The 20,307-nt window shown below is 31.3% G+C and overlaps 1 protein-coding gene and 1 pseudogene across 3 annotated transcripts; both read left to right on the forward strand.

Moving 5' to 3' along the window:
* The first annotated feature begins 2,762 nt into the window (after positions 1–2,762).
* LOC111305850 (S-adenosyl-L-methionine-dependent uroporphyrinogen III methyltransferase, chloroplastic-like) lies at positions 2,763–6,621 on the forward strand. Of its 2 annotated transcripts, none has more exons than XM_089750978.1 (5): positions 2,763–3,686; positions 3,838–3,917; positions 4,027–4,097; positions 4,807–5,072; positions 5,780–6,621. In XM_089750978.1, exons 1-5 carry the CDS (start codon positions 3,129–3,131, stop codon positions 5,924–5,926), a joined length of 1,122 nt encoding a protein of 373 aa, XP_089607104.1. In that variant the 5' UTR covers positions 2,763–3,128; the 3' UTR covers positions 5,927–6,621. The 2 variants fall into 2 exon arrangements, with proteins under 2 accessions (XP_089607104.1, XP_022759448.1); XM_022903713.2 differs by having other exon boundaries at positions 3,841–3,917.
* Positions 6,622–8,271: 1,650 nt separating this feature from the next.
* LOC111305834 (FT-interacting protein 1 pseudogene) lies at positions 8,272–12,061 on the forward strand (annotated as a pseudogene). Its single transcript, XR_016331509.1, has one exon. The product of XR_016331509.1 is annotated as an FT-interacting protein 1 pseudogene (transcript).
* Positions 12,062–20,307: the final 8,246 nt, after the last annotated feature.

The following is a 20,307-nucleotide window of genomic DNA, read 5'->3' on the forward strand; positions in this document are numbered from 1 at the left end:
AATTTTAATGTCGAGGGAGGAACTTGTGTTTGTTATGGATGAGGGTGTTGTTCAGTGTCCATTGCATCAGGATTATATACTTTTGGATTATCATCTGAAACTTGGTTCTGTCATAAAGATCTGAGAAAGTTTTGACTCATTTGAATCATCAGTGTCATCTATATCGATTGACTTTTTTGGAGAAACAATTGAGTCAGTCTCAAAGGTAGACAAAAAAATATCTTTAAAAAAAAAATTAAGAGAGATTTTTTTTTACCATCTGATGAATCATTTCTAGAAGGGTTTGTGTAGGAGAAATCACGAGTTGTATAGGTTTTTGGTTTGTGTGAGGTGTAGGATTTTGGAGTGTAAAACTTGAGCTTGGTTTTGACTTTGAAGGTTGAGAAAATAATTGTTCTATAACTTTTTTTGGTTTTAGGTCAACTGATTATTTTTTAAAAAATCTGTGAATCCATTTTTCAATTATGCAAAAGAGAGGTTGTTCTAGTTGGTCTAAGATAGGAATGAAGTATTGTTTTGGTTGTAAAGATATTGGTATAGATGTAAGGAGAGGTTTATACTAAAATGGTGTGAAAAAAGATTTTGAAAGTGAGGTTAAAGGATTGTATGGTTGGTAAGAAAGATGAAATAGGCTTGATAAGGGGTATCATGCATGCCAGTGTTAAGTAGAGTGAAAATATTGTAGTTAGAGACTGTTTGTTGTTGTTGTTTCTGGCAGAGTTGATTTTGAAGATTTACAAGTTGAATCTTAAGACTTTTCATTTTTTTCTCTCTTTCAGTGAAAGCATAAATAAATCCAGTGTTAGTTTTCAGCCATGTATATGAGCTTTTGATCTAAAAATATTATCTTTGATTGAATTTTAAAAATAATGTTTTGAAGATTGACAAGGATTTGATCAAAATGATGACTGACTTGGTTCAACTTGTATTCAATTCTATACAAGTATGCATTCTGCTAGAAAAATTTTTCAGTTTGCTAGTTTAAAACTACTTTAGCACGAGAAATACTTTTTTAGTTTTCATATTCATCTATGTCAGTGGGGTTTGAGACTTTTGGAATGTGTTTATATTGATCTTTTGAAATTCTTGGAAAGAAAAAAAATCTAAGTTGTAAGACTGTCCTAGGTAGCCTGGTTGCATCATTAATATTTTAGGCAAGGGTTGGGTAGAATCTGGTTTGTGTGTGGTTTGGGGAAAATTTTTTTTCTTATGATAAATGACATAATTGTCAAACTTGATTGAAGGTTCACCAAAGAGATCAACTTTAGGGTCTTCATTCTCTTATCTTTCTTTAAGCTTTTGTTGGGAATACTTTTTTTTTTTTGCTTTTTTGAAATATCATCATCATTATCATCATCCAGAAAGCTTCTGTATAAGTCCTTCTGGCATCATTCGTATCTGCAATCAGTGTCCCAATAACAATGTTCTTGTGAAGATCTGTATGCATATACAAGATTGCCATTAAAATAAAAGTGAGTAATTGAAACAGTTTGCTCAGTTGGACATGTTTGCATCATGAATTGAGTTGAAAAAATTGTTGGAGGAGGAACATTTTTTTCTTTGCTATGATCAAACTCAATTGTTACAGTACCATCATGATTTGACTTATAGGTTGGATCAAAGTGTTGAATTGGTTCATCTTGCTTCTAAATCTTTTGATAACTTATCGTTTACGACTTTGAAAAAAGTGTGGTAAGTTCTTTATTTAAGATCTACTTTGAAATATGAATATGTTTAGGATTTTTGTCTGTTGTTTTCTTCTTTACAAAGACAACATCACTAAAGTGACAAAGAGACAAGTTAATGGCATGATCTTAAACTCTATATGTCATCTAGTAGTAAAGGGTTATTTTAAGTCTTTTTATCTCTATACCTATAATCTGAACTTGAACTTTTAAAGCATCGAATAGTGTTAGATCATGAAGAGACATATTATAATTTAAGAATACTATGAAAAAGACAATTCTTGCATTAAGCATTTTCTTAATAATGCCAAGTATTGCGTGCTTGTATTATTTGAATCTTGTGTCTGACAAGGTCATTTTGGTACAAACAAAAATATCATTTATGTCATAGAAGGTCAAAGCTACTTTGATAACATCAAAGTATATGTGAGTGTATCATTGTTCTAACTACTATTGAAAAAATTCTTCTAAGATTTGAAGAGTAACAAAATGCTCTTGAGTTCTTACTAAAAGAATACATTGATCAAAGTTTGTGACTTGAACATATTCTTTTGACGCTTGATATTTAGGTTTCAAAAGGATTTTTATAGATCTAATAAAAGAAGTGGAAGAGTTTGAAAAAGCTAATTAAGGATTCACATGGGAAAGAACTATTTTTTAGGTTTTTTTTTTTTTAACATATAATCTACTTCATACAAAAATTTTAATTTGAAAGAAGAAGAAAATTTTTTAAGTACAAAATAAGAGGAAAAAGATAAACTAAAAAAAATCTAAAAGAGAAAAGTTAAAAGTTAAAAATTAAAATTATTGATCATTGATAAATCCATGAAAATAAAACTTTTTTTTAAATTTTTTCTCTCCAACTTCAATAATAAAAAAATAGAAACAAAAATTCTTCTCACTATTTAAAATTGTGCTATGATATCATTCTAACGCATAATACATGCCTTCCATGAAAATAAAACTTTTTTTTAAATTTTTTCTCTCCAACTTCAATAATAAAAAAATAGAAACAAAAATTCTTCTCACTATTTAAAATTGTGCTATGATATCATTCTAACGCATAATACATGCCTAAGCTCTGGTAATTAATGTCTTTAGTTAAAAAAAAAAACCGTTTAAGGCCCCACTGGCCGCTCCCTGTAGGATTCTCCCAAGGCAAGAAGACGTACAGATCGTTGTCCCTCTTGTGCCCGAAGGTCACTTTCTGATCTTCTCTGTTGTGCCCCTGCCTTCATCTTTCCGAAACTTCAAAAGTCTACCCGACACGGCAGAACTATATATCTCCCACATCCTTGTCAAACCCAAACTCTCTAACTCCGTTTTTCTTTATTATAGTATATAAAAATAAAGATGCTTGAAGAAATTCTGGAAATTAGTCCTGTGTTTGTGTTTTTGATTTGAGCCTCTACTCTGGCATCTTACCACACCCAATAAATTAAAATGGCCCTGCCTTATAGCCATCACTATAAACTTTCACTCTCTGCTTTCAATTTAAGGAAACCCAATTTTTTGCTTTTAAAACCCATTTCTTGTTTACTGTGTAATTCCAGTGTTTCATCCTCACCATTCACGGAGAAGCATTCATTACAGAGGTTCCAAAGGGACCAGTGGGCCTACAACAGCAACAATCACCAGCTGCAATCTCCTAATAATGATGAAAATGGTGTCTCTTGCTCCGTCCCGCCTGATAGTAACTCCATCAGGCTAAATGACATCGCTTTGCAGTTGCCAGAGCTCGCGAGGCTGCTCCAAGTTTTGAAACACATGAGAGAGAGCTGTGGGGGCCCAATACCCAAGAATGGATCGGGGAATGTCTTCTTGGTGGGGACAGGACCTGGAGCTCCTGACCTCTTGACATTAAAAGCTGTCAGAGTCATACAAAAGGCGGATCTTTTGTTGTACGATAGGTTGGTTTCTGATGCTTTACTAGACTTCGTTGGCCCTGATGCTAGACTTCTATACGTCGGCAAAACTGCCGGCTATCATAGCCGAACTCAGGTAAACTTATTCAATTTCTGAAGAGTTTATATTTAATGAATTTCTCAGTTTTTTTAGTAGAATTGGTTAGTTGCGGCTTGAGTTTTCTTTATTTCTTTTTGGTCCTATGGTTTCGCAATTGTGAAACGCTTGATTTTTGGTGGTGTTGTAGCAGGAAGAGATACATGAGTTGCTTCTGAGTTTTGCTGAAGCTGGAGCTACTGTTGTTAGACTTAAAGGAGGGGATCCACTGCTGAGTCATTTTAACAATTACCAACATTTTTTCCTTAAATTAGTAGATATGCCTTTTCAAGTCTAGTTCCTTTTGGGGCTTTTTCTGGAATAACTGTTGCGATTTTCAGATATTTGGAAGGGGTGGAGAAGAAATGGACTTTCTGCAACAGCAAGGGATTCGGGTGAAGGTTATCCCTCGTATGATACTGTATGCTAATCTTCTAAATCGCATTAGCAATTTATCATGGATAAATTTCCCTGTTTCTTGGATATCGAATGATTTTTTAGGCAAAAATTTTGATGAAGGAGAAGGTTAAACAATCCCTGACTGACTGTAAAAAACTGTAACTACACCATTTTATGAACATTTTACTTCTGATTTCATGTCCTCATTCCTCATTTTTAAGGAACGGTTGTCAATGTCTATTGATTTACATGATATGGACTTAACATATTATTTTTCAACTGCTTCATTTATCACACTGATCCTTCATTAGCTTTTCAGAATTTCACAAATGCGAAGTACATAGGAGATGAATTGTGTTTTGCTGTGATTTAATAACAGTGCATAGATTGAGGGTAAAATCACAGGTGTTTAAATCATATGTCCTGTATTCCAGAGGCTGTGTTCATATTATTCTTGTTTGTTTTAAAATAACTTAAAATGGTAGGAAATATTTTGGATGATGAAAGGGAGCGTTTTTCTCGTAGGGTGTAGCATCTTTTTGAGGTATTGGCATGGAGGTTCATGCATTTGACGCAATGCCCAAAAGAATTAAAAATAACAGATAATTTTTTCAATTTTGAAGGCCATGTGCTGAGTTAAGGTTTAGTAAAGATGTTCCATGTTGAAGAATATTGAAAATCATGCTACTCTAGTGCTGAATGTTTGAGAAACGCCTTGCAGGTATTACTGCTGCTTCAGGAATAGCAGCGGAGCTGGGTATTCCTTTGACCCATAGATGTGTAGCAAATAGTGTTAGATTTCTCACGGGTCACTCAAGAAAAGGGGGAACAGATCCTCTTTTTGTCGCAGAGAATGCTACTGACCTTGATTCAACTTTAGTGGTTTATATGGGCTTATCAACCCTCCCTTCTCTTGCACCAAAGTTGATACATCATGGTCTACCAGCTGCTGCAGTTGAGCGAGGAACCACACCTCAACAGCGCATGGTAAGTATATGTTAGATGCTATGCATGTATTTTCCAATTGCCATTCAAACTTTGTAACTATGGTTGCATGACAACATCAAGGGCTCTTGAAATTAAACTGATTACTTATGGTTTAATTTTCAATTGAATTCAATTGCCAGTTTTTTTTTAAATGTAGCATTTGCAATGTCAAACACATTGTATGAATTAATGCCTGATTGCAATTTAATAATAGCATTAGAGGGGAGGGGGGATAATTCAATGCAAAAATAAACTCCATGTCAGAGGGGACTTTTAAATGCCCATTGTAAGTATGTGCTTAATGAATGTAAAAGTTTATATGAATATGTTATATCATATTTGTTGACGGCAAAGGAGCTTATCAAATTATTGATTAATAGATATTACATTTGTATGAAAATTGTATCTTTACGTTTTTAGAGGAATAGAGTAAATTCTCAGTCTAATTTCCTTTGGTATATAAAATTGGAAATATGTTGTGGTATAATTACATTGGTATAAATTTTGTATTATCACTCTTTTATCAAAAATAGAATAAAATCCCAGTCTACTTTCCATGAGATTTATGTTGTTATAAATTGTGTAATTACCTTCTTTTTTTTTTTTTATAAAAATAGTATAAATTCCCTCTCTACCTACCATCCATGGGATTTCAAATATTGTTTAGGTGGTGCCAATTAATTATGGTTGTTTTTGTAATGATACAGGTCTTTGCAGCACTGAAGGATCTTGCTGATAAAATTAAAACGGCGGAGTTAGTATCACCAACACTATTCATTATTGGGAATATTGTTGCGCTTTCACCATTTTGGCCGCATTCTTTGAAAGAAGCATCTTGTTTGGTTGAGGCCTAAAAAAGTAACTAGCACGAGGTTGGTTGATCAGTTTAATTTGGGTTCTCAAAGAGCAATGGGGAGGTAGGTCAATTCCTTGGTTGCTTTGAGGTGTAGGCGCAACAAGTTTTGGTATGTGTTGCATTTTTTTAATATCACAAGCAGCACCAAGTTTCAGCGTGAATTTTGTTTGACATATCAGTTGAATTGCTGTCAGGGAATTCACATATTTCATGTAAAAGAGCCCATGGCTTCGCTGCCTCAACTCAACTAGAAAATCTAGGTTTCCTCGACATCTTTTTAAGTGTTTTTTTAAAAAAATCGAATTATTACGAATTTAATTATTAGGTCAATGTCCTTTTTGGCCTTATTGAACTTAATTCAACTTCAATTCAATTTAGTTCAAAACTAAATTCGGCTTTTGTTCATAGTCAACTTTTATTAAGCCGAGTTTGAAGTCTAAACTCTTCAGTCCTTAATTGTTAATTGCTGATTTGGTTTTTCAATTTTTGATTAGACCTTGAACGCAATAAGAGTTGGCTTATCCAACTTATTTTTATTATTTGCTTTCTCTTTTGTTATTTTTTATTTTATTTTCTTTTATTCTATATTTTGATTTTAATTATTTTGATAAAAAAATCAGAAGAGAAAAAAAAGAAAATCCAGAAAATTGAAAAAAAAAAAAAAGGAACTGGAAAATAGAAACTGGATGGAAATTGAGCTCAATTTCTTTTTTGGAAAAAATTGGAAGGTTGGAGAACTTGAGAATAAAAAATAAAATCAAGAAATTTTATTTTTGGAAAATCTTTGAGTCGAAGAAAATCAGAAGCTGAAAAGAAAAACTTAGGTTTTTAGGCATTCGAACGACAGCGGAAAGGGTTCTGGGCAAAGGGATTTTCAAACTTGGGTTTTATGGTACTTAGTGAGATTTTTCAAAAATCTAACTCGGGAAAGGAAAAAAGGAGGAGGTTGAGAGGATTTTGATAAAAGGTTTTCTTTTTGATGTTGCTGACCGGAGGACCATGGCGATTAGAGGCCAGTGACGACATAGGATGGTTTTGACGATCCATTTTTGGGTTTTGAGGGTTCTTCATTGGTATCTTTGAAGGTTTTAGAGAAAAGTTAGAGAATTTGGCGTTGCAGAGAGAATTTGAAAGCAAAAATGAAGAAAAGCTTCTGATTTTGGTTTCAATATTCGGACCAAAACACAACATTTTGGACTTGAAAAAATTCTAAACTGCGCGTCTTCAACCGCATGTTGATTGGCATTGACCTGTACCTGGGACCTACTTTGATTTGGGCCAAAAATTAACTCAAGCCCATTATTTAGTTTGGATTTCTTTTTGGGTTTTGCCCAATTTTGGTGGTTAAAATTTATTTATTTATTTATTTTTACATGCATATTTAAAATTTTAAAATAACTACAGGTTTAATTATTTTAAATTGTGGACAAGAAAAACATTTTAAAAAATTTTGGTTAAATAGTTAAGGTTATGAATTTAATTTTTCGTATCAATAATTGTTTTATTTTATTTGCATCATGTAAATTCAATAAATTTTGGAAATATGTGGAGAGCTTTCCAATAATGAAATTCTAAAGGATCATGAACGTATGGTTTTTTAAAAAATTTCTAAATGACAATCTTTTTAAAATTTACTAGAATTATGAAGAATTTAGAAAGAGATTTTATCAATGATTAACATTTATTTCCAAATAAAAAAGAAAAAGAAAATGCTAGGTTAGTCCAGGTGCAACATGAACTCATGAAAACCTCTCCAGCCTTCTGTCCATGGCATGCACAGCTGGTTGCCTTGTTTCAAGGATGTTCTTAGACAAATGACTTTCAATTATGCAGTCCGAGGAAACTCATTATTGGCTAGGGTGAGGCTGACTTAATTAACGAGGGAATTCAGTTGTCAACGCATTTTGACACTGGAGCTGGACTGACCAAACCAAATCCCAAAGTTCAATACTTCACCAATTTTTGTTACTACTTACTAGTAAAAGAAAAGAATATATAGATGGTATATGGCTGGCACTGGCAGGAATTAAGGCTGTCTTTTGGCTTTTTCTCTCCTTCATCTCAGTTTCTACCTTTGTTTCCTCTTTCCTGCACTGTCTTTGCTGTGCTCGGAAGAAAGGAATCCCATAAGCCATATAAGATCTAGTCGTCTAACTAAACTCCTAAATTCATTCCCAATATTCTACTTGCCAGAATTACCTTGACTTAATGCGAAAAAAGTTTGAACAACCCTTGATGTGAATTATGGGGATCACAGTATATCTGAAACAATTTAACCTTTGTTTAGGGGTTGGACTTGTCTCTTAATTTGCTGATAAAAGTAGTATTAAGTAGTAAGCTTTATGTAATGCAATGATAGGAAAATGGGAAAAGAATAAGGAAATAATATCGGTTTCAGCGCTTACAGAACAACTAATATATGCGTAGTAGTGAAGACTAGATAACATTTTCTATCACCGAGTGGTAAAAACTATATGAATTCAACAAGAAGCATTCACAAATATCAATTGCAGAGAGAAAACGAATGATCAAGGTTCACAGTATCTCTTCTTTGATTTTATGCTTCCCTCCCCTCTTTTCCTGCAATCAACAGGGTTCCACTGCGTCTGAACCCAAAGTCAGCTTCTACAACAAACCATTCCTTTCTTCAATAAGACGATATGGGCCAGCCCTCCGAGTGGAAGAGAATCTAAGTATTCCATCTTTTTTTTTTATCTTCTCCTTCTTTCTTAGAACTTCTTTGCTTCAGAATCGAGTTTGAGATTTCTTGTGAGGAGCTACTACTTTAGCTTCTTGCAGCAGGAAACAATCGAGAAAAGGAGCATTCAGCTGGTTGTCGAGGTTGCGGATATATGCTCATAATCTTACACCCAAAGATGGTGAGAGGTCAGCTGGTCCATTTGTGGAAGTTGATTTCCATAATCAACTAAGCAAAACTAAAACCATTCCTAAAAACCTCAACAATGTTTGGAACCAGATACTTTTCTTTGATTTTGATGAAACCAAAGACTACAATCACCAATCACTTGGGTCTCCGTGTACACTGAAAGGAGACCTATTCCAGGTCGAAATTTCCTGGTAGGGTAAGAATTCCTTGCTCCAGCATTGTCAGAAAAGGCGAGGAAGTCTGTCAACAGTTTCAGCTAGAAAAAAAAGTGGTTTCTCTCATCTGTCAAAGGTGAGATTGGCCTGAAAGTCTGTACCTCATCAGAATCTGAAACAAAGTCCCTTCCTCCACCCCACTTCCCACAACAAACCTGGCTGTGTAATCAAACACTACCATCATCACCACCAACTTCGACTCCTGTTTCAGATAACATCACCTGCAAAATTTTAGCAGGCGACCAAAAAGTAGGTGTTGCTGTTGGCACTGCCAAAGCTAATTCTCACGTTTTTCTGATTCAGAAGTCCAGTTCTTCTATTGCAGCAACCAGTTGTAGAGGCAGTGATCCTTCTAAAGCGCTCAAGGAAGAGATCAAGAAATGCAGTGAAGGGACAGTGGAGAGTCTGGAGACAACTCCGAACATACATAAATACCAAGTACTACGGCAAGCCAGCTTACAAGGGAAGAAACGAGGACAAAGTGTGCAACTTACTATGCAGTCTGTTTCTGCACAAGCCCAGCCCGGTGGCCAAGAGGACTATAATCTGACGGACACCAATCCCCAGCTTGGTGAACGATGGCCCAATGTCGGTGCTTATGGAGGAAGAGGATGGATAAATGGTGAGAGATTCACAAGCACTTACGATCTGGTTGAGCAGATGTTCTATCTGTATGTTAGGGTTGTTAAAGCTAAAGATCTTCCTCCCAGCTCTGTAACTGGAAGCTGCGATCCATATGTGGAAGTAAAGCTGGGGAACTACAAGGGAAGAACAAAGCATTTTGAGAGGAAAATGAACCCTGAATGGAACCAAGTGTTTTCTTTCTCTAAGGACCGTGTTCAATCCTCTTTACTAGAAGTTTTTTTGAAGGATAAAGAAATGGTGGGCAGAGATGATTATCTTGGAAGGGTAGTTTTCGATTTGAATGAGATTCCAACTAGAGTTCCGCCGGACAGCCCATTGGCTCCTCAATGGCACAGACTAGAGGACAGGCGAGGAGAAGGAAAGATAAGGGGAGAGGTGATGCTTGCAATTTGGATGGGAACACAAGCTGATGAAGCATTTCCAGATGCATGGCACTCAGATGCTGCCTCAGTCTATGGAAAGGGTGTTTTTAACATTCGATCAAAGGTTTATGTGTCACCAAAACTGTGGTACCTAAGGGTGAATGTGATTGAAGCACAAGATGTGCTGCCCAATGATGGAAGTCGCCTCCCAGAAGCTTTTGTAAAAGCCCAGATAGGAAACCAAATGCTCCGAACCAAGATATGCACCAATCGCACAGCCAACCCATTCTGGAATGAAGATTTAGTTTTTGTAACGGCCGAGCCTTTTGAGGAACAGCTTTTGATCACTGTTGAGGATCGAGTACACGCTTCAAAGGAGGATGTGTTAGGGGAGATAAACCTACCACTCAGCGCATTTGAAAAGCGGCTAGACCACCGTTCAGTGCATTCTCGCTGGTTCAATCTTGAGAAATACGGTTTTGGTGCACTGGAAGCTGATAGAAGGAAAGAGCTAAAGTTTTCAAGTAGGATTCACCTGAGAGTTTGTCTTGAAGGAGGATATCATGTGCTTGATGAGTCAACAATGTACATCAGTGACCAACGACCAACAGCAAGGCAGCTTTGGAAACAACCAGTTGGTGTACTAGAAGTGGGCATTTTGGGTGCACGAGGGCTCCTCCCGATGAAAATGAAGGATGGCCGAGGGAGTACAGATGCCTATTGCGTGGCTAGGTATGGTCAAAAGTGGGTTCGCACCAGAACCATTCTTGACACGTTCAATCCCAAATGGAACGAGCAATATACATGGGAAGTTTACGATCCTTGCACGGTGATAACATTGGGAGTTTTTGACAACAGCCACTTGGGCGGTGGTGAGAAACCAACAGGGAGCAATGCAGCGGCACGAGATTCACGAATTGGAAAGGTACGGATTCGGCTATCAACTCTAGAAGCTCATCGGATTTATACACATTCTTATCCACTTCTCGTCTTACACCCACGTGGAGTGAAGAAAATGGGCGAGCTCCAACTAGCAGTTCGGTTTACTACTCTGTCACTTGCTAACATGATATACATTTATGGGCACCCCTTGCTACCTAAAATGCATTATTTACATCCATTCACAGTTAATCAGGTCGACAATTTGAGATACCAAGCCATGAATATTGTTGCAATGTGGCTTGGTCGAGCTGAGCCACCTTTGAGAAAAGAGGTGGTGGAATATCTGTTAGACGTGGATTCTCACATGTGGAGCATGAGAAGAAGCAAAGCTAATTTCTTTCGGATCATGTCACTTCTCTCTGCTATGATTTCTGTTGGTCGATGGTTTGGCGATGTTTGCAATTGGAAGAAACCCGTCACATCTGTTCTAGTTCATATTCTGTTTCTAATTCTGATTTGGTATCCAGAGTTGATCCTTCCGACTCTATTTTTGTACATGTTCCTTATAGGAATATGGAACTATAGGTTTCGCCCAAGGTACCCACCTCACATGGATACAAAACTTTCGTGGGCAGAGGCAGTAAATCCAGATGAGCTAGATGAAGAATTTGACACCTTCCCAACTTCCAAACCACATGATATAGTTAGAATGAGATATGATCGGCTTCGAAGTGTTGCGGGCAGGATTCAAACGGTTGTGGGTGACATAGCAACACAAGGGGAGAGATTCGAGTCGCTGCTGGGGTGGAGAGACCCCCGAGCTACCAGCCTTTTCATTGCTTTTTGTGTTTGTTCAGCTGTAGTGCTGTATGCAACCCCATTTAGAGTGGTAGCTCTGCTTGGTGGTCTGTATTATCTGCGGCATCCTAGGTTCCGGAGCAAGCTGCCATCTGTACCCAGCAATTTCTTCAAAAGGTTACCTGCTCGAACAGATAGCTTACTTTGATAGTAATAGTAGTTGTCTCAACTTCTGCTAAATACCTCCTTGAAAATTAGCTGCTTTCTTGTGTGACTTTAAATAAATGTTTTATAAACCGAAAATTAATTTAGTTAGTTTATATAATCACTTTTAATTTATAATATTTAATAAATATAGAATTTTAATTTTAATAATTAGAATCTATTTCCTTATTGAGATATTTCTATCTTCATAAAAAAAAAGAAAGTTCCATTAAATATTAAGTACCGGTAGTAGCTAGCTAGTATTTACTTTTTCATAAATAAATTGGTCCTCTTGTAATCGAAATTTATTGCAGTTGCAAATTATTATAAGGTTTTTAAAAGTTCCTTCTCTTTTAATTACCAGGTGAAGCAAGAGATTTGCCCCCTTTTTTTTAGCAAATCAATTGAATAATGCTAACAAATAATCTTTTTAACTTTAATAAATCTATTAATCTAAAATATGATATGTTTATTTTTAAAAATTAAAATAATGTTAAATAAGTTTTTATCCAGTCAAATTAAGTTATTGAAATATTCTTTTAATATTAATTTTGTAAGCATATAGAATCATGCCAAACGCCGGCGCCTAAAAACTAGTCTTCTAAAGAAACTTTTCGCGTAGGAATAGTTTATATGAATTTATGTGACTATCAATAAATATTGTAGTTGTGGAAAAGAAAAGTAATTTTGTTTAGCTAAAAGTATAGTTAATATGTTAAATGATGATCGGTTTAATATACTTTTATATATTTTTAATCATCAACATAAATTTCAAAAAGTAATCCAACCGAAGTCGAGTTCCAAACTTTTTCTACATCTAATATAAAAACCTCAAATCTATTAAACCGAATTAATCCCAATTTTTAAAAAAATATAATGAGAACATAAAGGTACATATCAATAAATGAGAATTATTATATTAACTACAAATAATTATAATTATTTTTAATAAGAAAATGTTTGTGTGATGTCACAGGTAAATTTGATAAATTATATATTTGTATCATATAAAATATTAAAAATTTATATATTTATATTATATGTTATACAAAAATTATATATCACAATTTTTATAGACATAAAAAAATCAAATATAATTTTTGTGTCTATTAAACTCATATATTTTTTATTAAAATTTTAATCCATGTAATTATCATTTTTTGAATTATTTTCGTGTTTTAATTTATTTTGGTCTAACTACAAATAAAATTTGTTTGTTTTGCCATATCTATTCACTATTTTTTTTTTATAAAATTGACCAAATAAGAACGAAGATGAAAGAAAAAGAAAAACAAATAGGAATAAAATGTGAATATCTTAATTGGTAATCTTGTCTCATAAAATTAATCTATAAAAATAAATATTAAAAAAAGAAAAATGGAAAAATAGTAAACAAAAAAAAGTGGAAAAAAACTCAAAATGAGTAAAACAAAAATAAAAATAAAAATAAAGGAGTTAATAGATGGTGCTACATTAACATCACATATTAAGTTTAAAATATAATTTTTTAAATTAAGGTAAGAAAATTATTTTATTAATATAATAGATATGTCTAAAATTAAATAAATAATAAAATAAATATTTTTATATACACCCTAAAACATATAGAGACAAAATATCATGAAGGCATTTCGGACCTGACCTTTTTTTTTTTTTTAAATTGATCCATTGTAATTCAATTTTGATTTTAACAAATCATATTTTATTGGATTAAAATATTATCAAAAGTCACCAAATACGGATTAATTTAGTATTTATATCAATTGACATCATTGTGTTGTAAAATTTATCTAATTAAAAAATAAAAATAAATAAAAGATAAAAAAATAAAATAAGATGCCATATAGACACATTCAAAGTTTTTTTTTTTTTACAAAATTACTTTTATTAAAAAGATAAAAAAAAATAAAGAAAAAATATCTAAAAAAGAAAAAAATAAAAATAAAATTTATTGTGATATTACGTGAACATCATAATTGAGTAATGACCCATGAGACACAATTTGTTTTGCTATTTCTAATTAAAAAAATAAAAAAGAAAAAAGTCAATTGAGGTGTTGCATGAGCACTTACATTTTTTTTGTTTTACAAAATTTATCTAAATAAAAAATATAAAATAATTTAAAGAAAAAGCGAAAAAAAAAAAAGAAAAAGAAACGTAAGATGGCATGTTCAGACCCGAATGATAATTAAACAAAAGTTAAAATTAGTCAAATTTATATAATAGATAAATAGATGGATTTTTAATTATGTATAAATATAATATTTTTATTAAATTAAGATATTAAATAATAATTTTATTAATATAATAAATACATACAAATTAAAATATAATTTAATATATATAATCAAAGTAAGATGGAATATCATAAACCTCATTTGACTAGACATTGATTTTTGATGAAAAATTTCGATTCAATCTTAAATAAATATATATATATTTTTATTTATTAGATTTGGATTAATTAAAAATCATTAGATGCAGTTTATTTTATTAGTCATACCTCAATTAATATTTTTCTTAAACAATTAATTTTTTGATTATATTTGTTATCAATTATCTAATTAAAAATATAAAAAAGATAAAAATAACGAATTAGGGTACCACATGTACACATATGTTATTTTTTTAATTTATTTAATTAAAAAGATAAAAGAATTAAATGAATAAACAAAGTAAAAACTGACAAAAAACAAAAAAAAATAAAAAGAGAACAAAATCAAGTTGCCACAAGACATTAGCAATAATAAGCTTTTCTTGCAAAATTTATTTCATAAATTTATATTTTATTTTAATTTACTTAATTTCCCTTTTTATATTTAATATTTTTGTTTATATTTTTTTGTAAAGTCAATTTGATGTTATTGATTTAAAATATCTTTTTCCTCGTACTATAAAACAAAAAAAAAGTCAAATTTAAATGTCATGTTGACATCTCCGTTAATATTTTTTAACAAAATTATCTAATTATAAAATACAAAAGGATATTTTTAATCAAAAATAAAAAATAAAGGAAGAGAAAGACCAAAAAAAAAGAAAAAGAAAAAAGAAATGATGAAAAGCAAAAAAAATTAAAATTAAAAGAAAGTTGAGTTGACACTAACATCAGTAATGATAAGTTTTTTATGAAAATTTTTTATCATGAACTTTACAAAAAAAACCCAAAAAATAAGGTAAAAAAGAAAAAAAAATCCACATGTGACAGTTAACATTTTTGTTAATATCTATTATTAAAAAAAATAAAATAAAAAAATAAAAAAAATACATTTTTAATAATAATATCAAATGGGCCCAACATTTAAATAATTTAAAATAGTTATAAAAAAATTTTAAATTAAAAAATGGAAAATAATTGTAAATAGAAGAAAAAGATAAAAAAATAAAAAGAGAAAAAGAGAAAAAAAGAATCAAATGGTATGATACTTAACATATTCTTCATATTAATTGAGTTTTATAAAAAATAAAATTTTAAAAATTATTTATAAATATATAAAGAAAAAAATAAAAAAAAAACATGTGGTATATCATTGATATCAAGTAGATCTAACACACAATAGATATACATATATTAAATTAAAAAAAATTAATATTAAATGGACCCAAAAATATTTATTAAATATATAAAAAAGTAAGTAGATAACAAAAAAAGGACATGTGGCGCCTCAAGCAAAAAAATAAAAATAAAAATAAAAATAAGCTAAAAATTGAATTACATAAAAAATAATAAAAATATTGGATCCCATAAAAATTTTTTTAAAAAATTATGGATTTATTTTACGAATAATATAAAAGATTTTTTTTAGTGTATATTAAGGGTAACTGTGACGTAATCGTACACATGCAGAATTTACATAAAAGATTTTTCAGTCAATTTATGTATAGAATTTTTTTTTTTAATTTTTGTTTAGGATGTGTCTTAAAAAATTAAAACCTTAAAAATTATTTATTTAATATATTAAAAAAAAACGTGACATATTATTGATATCATATAAAAAGTGAAATCTAAAAAATATATATTTATTTAATATTTTTTAAAAAATAGAAAAATTGATGTAAGTGGATTCCACACAAAAATAAAATTTTTAAAATTAAATATTTTTAATTTAAAAATATTTATTAAATATTAAAAAGAAAAAAAAGTTAAAGAAAGGAAACAAAATCCAAAAAAAAAAAAAAATCGTGGCAACTGATTGTTGCATTTGCACAATTTTTATATAGAATGCAGAAAAACTCAAAAAGAAACCCAACAATATATATATATATATATATATATATATATATATAAGAACTAATTCAATTCCAGATTTAGAAAATCAAACTTCTAAAGGAAATCAATCGAAATTTTTAAAGTGAATAAATAAACATAACGCTAAATATAATAATATATTATTAAAAATTATAATTTACTATATATAAAAAAAGAAAAAAAATTAAAACATAAAAAATCTCTTACAGTACAATACCCAATCCAAAATCTAAATTCTCAAAAAATACCTAATTACAATTCTCAAAAGATATTATAAATCATATAATAATTTCAATATATGAAGTCGTAATTTTAGACTATTAAATTGGCACCCAAAAAAGTCACCATATGTATGATTATAAGCTCATAACATTTACAGTTATTTTGCAAATAATGGAGTGTGAATATATATATATTTTTTTATGTAGGACAGAAAAGAAAAAACTTTTTAATATTTTCAATTTGAATAGATTAATAAAAGAAATGAATCAAAGCCAAAATATAATTTTTGGCTTAAGATTATTTCACCAAACATTTCAAAAAATTTACAAGGAGTAAAAATAAGGTTTTACGTTTCAGTACAGTTTCTTTCACCTAATATTACATAGTAATTATAAGAAAAATATTGCCGACTCGGACTCCTGCATTCGCTTTCGCCTCTGACTGAGCTCGCTCAACGGTTGTCAACTTCCCGGCATGAATATTCAAAGTGGTTTCCAACCAAAGAGAATCGGTCGGTCAGACAAAGACAGATGGGTCAAATACAAAGGTGAGGCAAATTACGGCCCAAAGCAAGCTTGTATCCCCTCGGCCAGCAAGGCTAAAGGAAAGTGGTCGGTAGCCTTGTAGAAGGGGTATAAGAGAGGAGGGTTCGCCAATAGAGGACTCTTCCTCTTTTGCTGCTGACTCGGATGTTGTCTTCGGTGAAGAGACTGAAGTGGCAACTTTAAACCATACAGCTCTCTTACTCTACCTCTCGCTTTCAGGTCAGTTACCCCCTATCTCTATCCGCGAAACATCCGCATTTTCTAAGCGTGTTAGCCAAATTTGCTCTGATAAAAGTTGGTCAATTAGCTATAACATGTAGAATACTACTAACAAATATTAAAGTATAAAGTTTGCCATTACAAGCACACTGCATTGACCAATATAACTCACATTTCAGCCTTTGCTAGTGTAGGAGGCAACTTTAGAGAGATATCACCATAAGGTTGTTCTTGTCGTACGTCAATCAGTTCATAACTCTTCAAAACCTGTGTTTGGCCTTGAATGTAACTTAGGTTTGACTCTCAAATGAATTCTCTTCTGGTTTATGTGAATACGACAAGCAATTTTTACTATGATTATGGAAATATTAAACTAAAATACTAAATCTTATTTCAAAAGTAAACACGTACAAGGCCAAAACTTATACTTCAGTACAATCAAAGCTAATGAGCCATAATCGGTGTTAAAAAAACAAGAGATGAATTACATTAAAACACTTACAGACAAGTTCTTCTAACTCCTCATTCTTTCCCATTATCACATATTTACTAAACTCTCAAACATGTAAAGCATCAATCACCTATACAATGGACAGCTGACAGTTCAAGGTACAGAATAAAACAAAGTGAAAACAAAGATAAGAAGTGAACTTTACCTAGCAAAACAGTAAACGAAAATTTGATTTTGCCAGCATTTATCCAAACAGACTTGGTCCAATTATGTTACATTGGAATTCTTAATATGATGCAGAAGTCCTAGTATGCGTATGATGAGAATGTAAATGAAAAAAATTTCCAAAAGGGGGCAACCAAAAACTTGAGTATTTGGAATTGAATTCTGTGAAAACGGGAATAAAAACGAAGAAGGGAATTTAGCTTTCAGCTATATTGAAATGCCTTAGTAACTTACCAAGGTTTCAAAGAACATTCGAGCACAAATTTTTCTTGTTTTTCCTTCTAAAATCTTGCTCAAACTATGATCTTCATGAGCATCTTCTAAGAGTGGGGTTATAGGTGAATGCCTTTCAAGTATTTAGCCACTGCCCTGCATAGCAGCAATATAACACCAAAAAAAAAAGGATCCAGTGAACAGTAAGCAGAAGGTAAAGATTCTTTTATTAATAAAGAAAAGTTGGTACCTTGTTCTCACAGTCACAGATAAGGAATCCACCCCTTGGCCTGCTAGGGATTCTGCAGCAGAATGTAATAAGAAAATTTCTAAACTAGGACGTTTGTAACATTCTTATATGATATGAAAGTATGAGCACGATAGACACCACGTACATAGAAACCAAAAGATTACTGAAGTTACCTGTTGGTGTATTACTACTATCTTCTTCCAAAAAATAAAGATCCTACAACACAATTCCTCGGTCAGAAGCTCGAGGAAAGGAAGTAGATATGGGAAAAACAATTTACCATGGGTAATTATATCATCACAAGTATTCCATAAACCCGTTTGTTTACTAGGACCTGGATCCTGAAAAGCAGCACTTACACTGGGCACTTTTATCCGATTGTGTGGAGCAGGATCTTGGAAACCCACATGACCATTCTCTGGAGGTTCATGAAGGTTGCTATAATTATAAAAGGGAAAAAGTATCATAAATGTGAAAAAAAAAAAAGGAAAACATCCATTGGTCTTTGAAAATATAATTGTTGAAGATGAAATTAGGGGCATTCTTGTTCATGTGTTTGGACCCAAACTTGGTAAGTGCCTCTGGAGGTGATGCATTCACCGTGATATCCTGCATAATATATGTTAGAAAAAATAAATAAGAAAAGAAGAATAATAAAAAAAAAATTAGGCTTTGAGGCATGAAAAATATTTTCTTAAAGATAATTATGCATTTAAGTTATAACAAAGCATCAAACTCTCCAATCAAAAGTAGTAAAAATGGTTATACTAAAAGATTTATTTATAATAAATAAAAAGACATATACTTTTATTCAAATGATTATGACCTTTTATATAATCATGACTTTTATGAATAATAATCTATTTATATTCAAATAGTTATAACTATTTGTCATATGATAATTGTTTTTGTTTAATTATAATTATTTAAGATATGAATAAAATTAATACAAAAATTAATTTTATTCATCAATAATTAAATCTTTCTATCTAATATGAGATACATCACATTCTAAACTACCAATAATCTCTCACTAGTTTGGAATATTGGTACTTAATTTTTAACTTTCACACAAATAAATATTATAAATATAAAAAGGTATCTCTCAATTTAAACTTTTAATTAGCATATATATCTTAGAATTGTAACAAAATTGATAATGTCTACAGATTAAACTTCAACTCTGAGTGTTATAATTAAAAATATAACACACATAATACTTATTTATTATTCTGTCAGAGGTTTATAATTGCTTTTAGTATTATTATGACTATGAGCTTATCTTATTAATAAACATTTACAAGAGAGACTCCAATTCTTCTTGTTGAAGCGGCACCCCTTTTATGTTTATATAGGTAGAGTTTTCATTATGTCTCAATTGCTTTAGACATTTAAAACTCCATTAAGAGTATAAAAACTCATCTTTCCCATACAGTGGATCATACTAGTTTCTAAAATTTGAATAGATTTTACTAATGTTTGATAGACACATAACAATAACTTGTTTTTACCCATTAAACTTTGTAATTAGAGGTTACTAATTCAAAGTTGGGTTTCCATTATTGGTGTCTAAAAGCAAAGGTTTAAATCCATTCTACTTATATTACTGCTAACCAAATATCTTGGAATTCAATTTTTTTTTATGGTAATTATCTCCATTTGACATTTAACCTATAATATAATCACTTCATGCTAATATATCTGAATTTTTTATTTTGCATAACATTTATATACTCCAGACATTATTGCCTCATTCTTATCAATTTAAGAAATAATTGGTTTTGGTTGTGACCACAATTCTATACTCATAAATTTCAACCGTTCTATTTTCGTACTTTTATATATCTTTAATACAATTATATTTCTAGTACAATTGGATAAATTCAATGAATAAACCAAATTATTTTAGTCCTTTTAATTAAGGACTTTTTATGATTTTACTTTGATAAATGTTTAAACTTGTTAGCTTGTATAATTTGCTCATAAAAATATATTGAAATCTTATGACACTATGG

Source organism: Durio zibethinus, chromosome 21 (assembly GCF_047325235.1).
Source record: "Durio zibethinus cultivar Kanyao isolate XHJ-2024 chromosome 21, ASM4732523v1, whole genome shotgun sequence".
In the NCBI taxonomy this organism is placed as follows: domain Eukaryota; kingdom Viridiplantae; phylum Streptophyta; class Magnoliopsida; order Malvales; family Malvaceae; genus Durio; species Durio zibethinus.

Bases quoted from the DNA above. Each gene is read 5' to 3' on its own strand.
- LOC111305850 (XM_089750978.1), top strand. From the start codon at position 3,129: ATGGCCCTGCCTTATAGCCATCACTATAAACTTTCACTCTCTGCTTTC. The intron at 3,918-4,026 runs GCTGAGTCATTT...TTGCGATTTTCA, and splicing joins CTTAAAGGAGGGGATCCACT to GATATTTGGAAGGGGTGGAG. The intron at 4,098-4,806 runs GTATGATACTGT...AACGCCTTGCAG, and splicing joins TCGGGTGAAGGTTATCCCTC to GTATTACTGCTGCTTCAGGA.